Here is a 5,443-nt window from a genome sequence, read left to right as displayed (position 1 = left end):
ATGTAAATAGAATATATGCAGCTACTATTGCACTTGTCAGATTATACAAAATTATATCACATAAAATGGGAAATATGCTGTATGTAATATGTCAGAAATAACTATTTAAACAACTCTTAAACAACCACCAGATAACTGTTGAAAAAAAATTAAGTTAAATACACAAAGATACAATTAAAGGACACATAATAATGAATAATAATTAATGAACATTAAATTTAATTATGCAGATTGTGCTATAGCAAAGAAGCTCCGTAAATTTACCAAAAGGGAAGTCATGCCTTGTTTGTATTACTGTAGTTGCCTCTTCAAAAGACAGTGGCACTTGTCTTGATCAAATGACAGCCCATACCACACCTTTTCAATTCAAACATTAACCACTGAGAAACTGATTGGGCAAACAGAGGATGACTTTAAGGGTCCACAGACCAATCAAAATGTACCGTAGATTCTTCAGATGCTGTAGTTCCTTTAAACACCCTGCTGCAGTAAACCGCCGACTGCTTCTTCTCAAACTGCCTGAACTGCTCTCTGTTCTCTCTCTCACATAGCAGGATCATTTTGAAAGTGGTCCGGAAAGCTTTGTTACACAAGGCATAACACATCGGATTCACCGTGCTATTGACATAACAAAGCCAGTAGCCCAGAGCCCATAGAGCCTCTGGAATGCACCCATTACAAAAAGTATTCAGCAGCACCATGATATTGTAGGGCGTCCATGTAATAATGAAGGCAAAGAGGATTGCGCTCAGTGTCTGTGCAGCTTTTTTCTCTTTGATGAGAGTCGTTCTTCTGCGTTTATTGATCTGTGTCCTTGTCTTTAAGGCAAACTGCTTCGCCAGGGCAGCATCTTTGTTGGAAATAGCTGCCATGGAGGACTTGGTAGTGAGAGCTACTCTGCCTGTGCTCAGGGTTGTACAGGTGGACATCGACTGGACAGATATCTTGGAGAAGTGCTGGTGGTAGGTATGGACCTCCTTCTTGTTTCCACCTTTTGTCGAGGTGCTGTCCCTGCAGTCCTCCGTAGACCTTCCTCTATTCTCCTCCGAAACAGTCAGCGCCTTAGGCGATATAAGTTGCAGTCTGCTATCTGCCTTCAAGCCGGGGAGGTTGAGAACGATGGAGAAGATGGAATGGCATTCAGGTATCTCCTCCTCATCTGAAGAGACCGGCTGCTCAGTGGAGACACCCATGTTGTTCCAGCCGTCGCCGCTGCTGTGGTCCCGCTCCCCCTCACAGCCTTGTCCCGCGGTGTTGGGCCCGAACCTGAAGCAGCTTAACGTTCTTCTGGACGCACGCCCATGCGGCAGCTGTGTCATCTCAAAAATGCTGCAACTCTGGGAATTTCCAAGCTGGTGAATGAAGTGTGACTTTTCTCTCCTGCTGCCTGAGGCCTGCAAAACAGCCAGCTCTTTTGAGCGATTCTCCGTCTCCATGTAGATCCTCCAATACAGCACAATCATGATGGTGACTGGCAGGTAAAACGCAGCGATTGCTGTGCAGAAGGTGATGATGGGCTCCGAGAGAAACGGGATGAGGCATTTATCAACTGGCACAGTGCGTGCTCCTGCGAAGTACTGCCATAACAATATGGCAGGGGCCCAAAGCACAAAAGAGATTAACCATGCCAGTCCAATCATTATCCAAGCTCTTTTTGTTGTTCTTTTAGCCCTATAAGTGAGAGGTCTGGTTATAGAAAAGTATCTATCAAAACTTATAACTAAAAGATTCATAACGGAGGCATTGCTAGCTACATAATCAATGGCAAGCCACAAATCGCATGCCCAGTTTCCCAATGCCCAGTGGTCCATTATTATATAAGTTGTATAAAGATTCATTGAACAAAGACCGATGATCAAATCTGCAAATGCAAGGCTAAGGAGGAAGTAATTATTCACCGTCTTGAGCTGCTTGTTCACCTTGAATGAAACCAGTACAAGAATGTTACCGATGATTGTAACTAAGGATAACAATCCAGAAAAGAAGACGATGAGGATGACCTGCCAGATTTGATGCCCCCCCAGGGGATCGTACACCAGATTGGCTGTGAATGTAGCATTTGTCAAGGCTTTTATGCTGGAATTCTCGCGGTAAGATGGGTCAGTTTCACTTTGATGTTCTGGCCACTGATTCCTCGCAATAGCAGTGGGTTCCAGGAAACTCTTCTTTCCTTGCAGATTGTTGGCCAGATACAGACTGATGTCTGTGCTGTTGTAACTTGCATTCATGATGATGCTGTCACATATTCTACGATAAAATAGAAACATTGTAAACAACAACTGAGGAAACTATCAGTGTTTTCCAGTAACAAGAGCTACGTTCACACTTTTAAGATGTATACAGATTTCGGAATACTAAAGAATAATCGGTAACACTTTACTTAAGGGGGCACAAATAATGTCGTATCATACTACTATTTATGTATTTATTAACCACAAACTAAGTCTTAGTTACATACTGATCTTACGCTCCTTCATCATTAATGAATCATTACTCATCTTTTATCACAAGTAGGTGATATATGTGTTCATGATTTGTAGTCCAGTAGCAATTGCGTTACTACTAAGTAGTACTACTAGTACTTGTGCCCCCTCAAGTAAAGTGTTGCCAAATAATCTTTACAGATGCAGAATATCATATCATTTACACGTCGATATATATGTTACATAAAATTCCATTGAGATGGAAATAAGGAAGAGAATTGCACCTGAGAATTCTTTATTAGCCGAAGATATGAGATTTGAGAGCCGGAGAAAAGGAAGGCGATCCAGACAGATAACACCAAGTGTCAAGGGAAGGCATCCAATAAGGAACTATTGATAACATAAGCACAGAATATGGAAAAACAAGCGTATTCATTGAAAACACCTAGATAAGTAAAGAAGACTCACTGCTAGAGACTTTCTTAATGATGTAATACAAAGAAACCCAGTAGTTGGCAATATTAAACATTTATCTCCATGCAAAGAGAAATTCAATACAAGCAATAAATATTACAATCAATGTTACATTGTACCACATACCTCTATAAAATAAAGTAATGGAAAGGGCCTCTATATTACTGTAATTTCACATAGTACATGGAATAATTAAGTAAAATGGGAAAACATCAATGCTGAAATTACAGTATTAAGAAAAAAATCATAGACAAAAAATCTTGCTGGAAATCTTCTGTCATGCCTGCCTTTTATTTTTATTCAGTTTTATTTTTCACTATTTCATTTTAAATTGGTTACAATTTATTTTATGACATCAGAGTTCCTCTAAGTATTATTATTAGTTTGCTGCTCTGTTCTCTAGACAAACACAACAATGAAGATGACAAAGTCATTACCAGAAGGAAATGACTGAGACATCTTGCCTGCTAAACAGATTATTTCATAATAAATTACATTTTGTAATGCCGTGACATTTAATAAGTAAACAATCAACATGGGAATACAAGTGCAGAGAGAGAGAGAGCTTCTTTCTCAGCGCTATGAATGGTTTAATAGAGCAACATGTAATTACCAGTGTTCAATGCAGATGGATAGAAACGCGGTTCAGGTGATGCTTTGTGCCTCTAGAGAAGATGTCCTGGATGTCTTATAAATTATACAATGAACACGCTGGGGAGCGTCATAAAAACGATTCTCTTCATCTTTACAAAAGACCTCTGGGACCTAGAACAAGAAATCTGGGGGAAAATAATCAGTATATATATATATATATATATATATATATATATATATACACACATACATACATACTGAATTGTATTTGTTATATAAATGTGCGGGGAAAGTGGCATTAATTAACATGTAATATAGACGTTCAATACAGAAAGAAAATGTTCTAGAAAACTGGGGTCTGTTAATAGGTGATCCCTGCTTATAATAAGCTTTGTGACACTGACACTGTAAGTTAAGTGACAAGCGAGGTGCGGGGGCTCTTCCTCTGATGACTTAATATTATGTGTTATGAGCATGTTACAGTAGTACCAACAAATCCCTGCTTGTTATTACTTCCTGCCTTTTATAGTTAGGGTTAATGCTAGTTGAATTCTAGTTAAAGTCATAATCAATTTACACAATGGAAGGAAAGCATATCAGTATCCCACAAGCAAACAGGAAACTGCTGTCCATTGTCTTTACAGTAATGCATGCTTATCTCCACCTATTTCCTGCTTAACCAGCTTATTCAGTTTACAAAGGTAAAGCTCTGTGTAACAGAGCTGGACAGTACAAAAGCCGAAGCGCTTTGTGTCTGATATTTCTAAATGGATAATTGCATAAGTGTACAGTATGTTGGAATTCTAACACAACATAAAAGTCCATTATATAACTCTACTAACTGCATCTAAGAGGAGAGCTTCACTACTAACGTGACTGATGTTTTATTTATAGTTTGTCTGCTCACCCAAGCATCTCCATCCGCTGATCCTGAGACCATTAATACAACATGAAAAAAGAGACTGTCTGAATACAGTACTAATGAATGAAAAAAAAAATCAGTATACACTTGATTTTTTTACGTTACTGTCCTTAAAATTGTATTTTCGAAAGACAGTTTGCACTGTGATACAGACGCTTTGTTGTCCTGTGTCTATCACAGTCATGCTACAAGTAACCGATTTATAAGCCCAGTACTTCCACGTTTATTATTAGTGTTAATATAACTTTGAAAGACAAAATGATTTATTCTCCTAAAGAGTTACAGAAAGTTCAAATGAGGAGAGTAAATACAATTAATATCAATTGATTTAATACTTAAATCACAGCCTTCATGAAAACACCCAATTACAAATAATCACAGAAAATGATTAGCTATTTGTAAACATAACCAGATCAAATGAAATCAAATTAACAAATTTAAATCAATGCTCTAATACAGTATTATACTAGTTGGTCAACCAAGGAATACTCTTGTACATATTCACATACATTATACATAGATTTTTAATAAACCTTACTTACCCTTGCGAAAATCAAACAGCATACAGAAATAAGGGGGATCCACTTGCTCTGTGAAAAGTCAGATCCACTTTGAACAGCAGCTTTGTCCAAACTAGGGTACAACTGATTCATTTTCTCAGATTGTGCGGCTGGGTGGCTGTTCTCACCCTGCACTGCTGGTCAACATCTGCTCTCTATAGCATAAAGTAATTGAATTTTCAAAAGCGCCGGGCAGACGGATCCCCGACCGCTTCACTGTGATTGGATAAGGTGCCAGCATCTCTCACAACAGCCCAGCCTGGCCAGCCATAGCGAAGACATCTATCTAACAATAGAAACCTGGAAACAACACACAATAATTCATGTTAGGGATATAAGATTTCAGACAGAACACCACACAAAGTTATGGTTTGGAATTTATATGCAGAGATGTGAGCACCCTCTTTCATTCCTTTGGTTTTAAATATAGGCTATAAGGGTGTGGATAATATAAATAAATAACAATTACA

The 5,443-nt window shown here is 38.5% G+C and overlaps 1 protein-coding gene across 1 annotated transcript; it reads right to left on the bottom strand.

The window, feature by feature from the left end:
* Positions 1-239: 239 nt before the first annotated feature.
* LOC125738896 (muscarinic acetylcholine receptor M3-like) lies at positions 240-3,663 on the bottom strand. The gene is made up of 3 exons (XM_049008407.1): positions 3,511-3,663; positions 2,708-2,813; positions 240-2,247 (listed from the first exon to the last, which is right to left on the bottom strand). The coding sequence occupies exon 3, from the start codon at positions 2,226-2,228 to the stop codon at positions 414-416; it is 1,815 nt and encodes a 604-aa protein (XP_048864364.1). The 5' UTR covers positions 2,229-2,247; positions 2,708-2,813; positions 3,511-3,663; the 3' UTR covers positions 240-413.
* Between the last annotated feature and the right edge of the window lie 1,780 nt (positions 3,664-5,443).

Source organism: Brienomyrus brachyistius, chromosome 3 (assembly GCF_023856365.1).
Source record: "Brienomyrus brachyistius isolate T26 chromosome 3, BBRACH_0.4, whole genome shotgun sequence".
In the NCBI taxonomy this organism is placed as follows: domain Eukaryota; kingdom Metazoa; phylum Chordata; class Actinopteri; order Osteoglossiformes; family Mormyridae; genus Brienomyrus; species Brienomyrus brachyistius.
The sequence above is the reverse complement of the archived record's forward strand: the minus strand, read 5'-3'. Positions and strand labels throughout refer to the sequence as shown.

Bases quoted from the DNA above. Each gene is read 5' to 3' on its own strand.
- LOC125738896 (XM_049008407.1), bottom strand. From the start codon at position 2,228: ATGAATGCAAGTTACAACAGCACAGACATCAGTCTGTATCTGGCCAAC.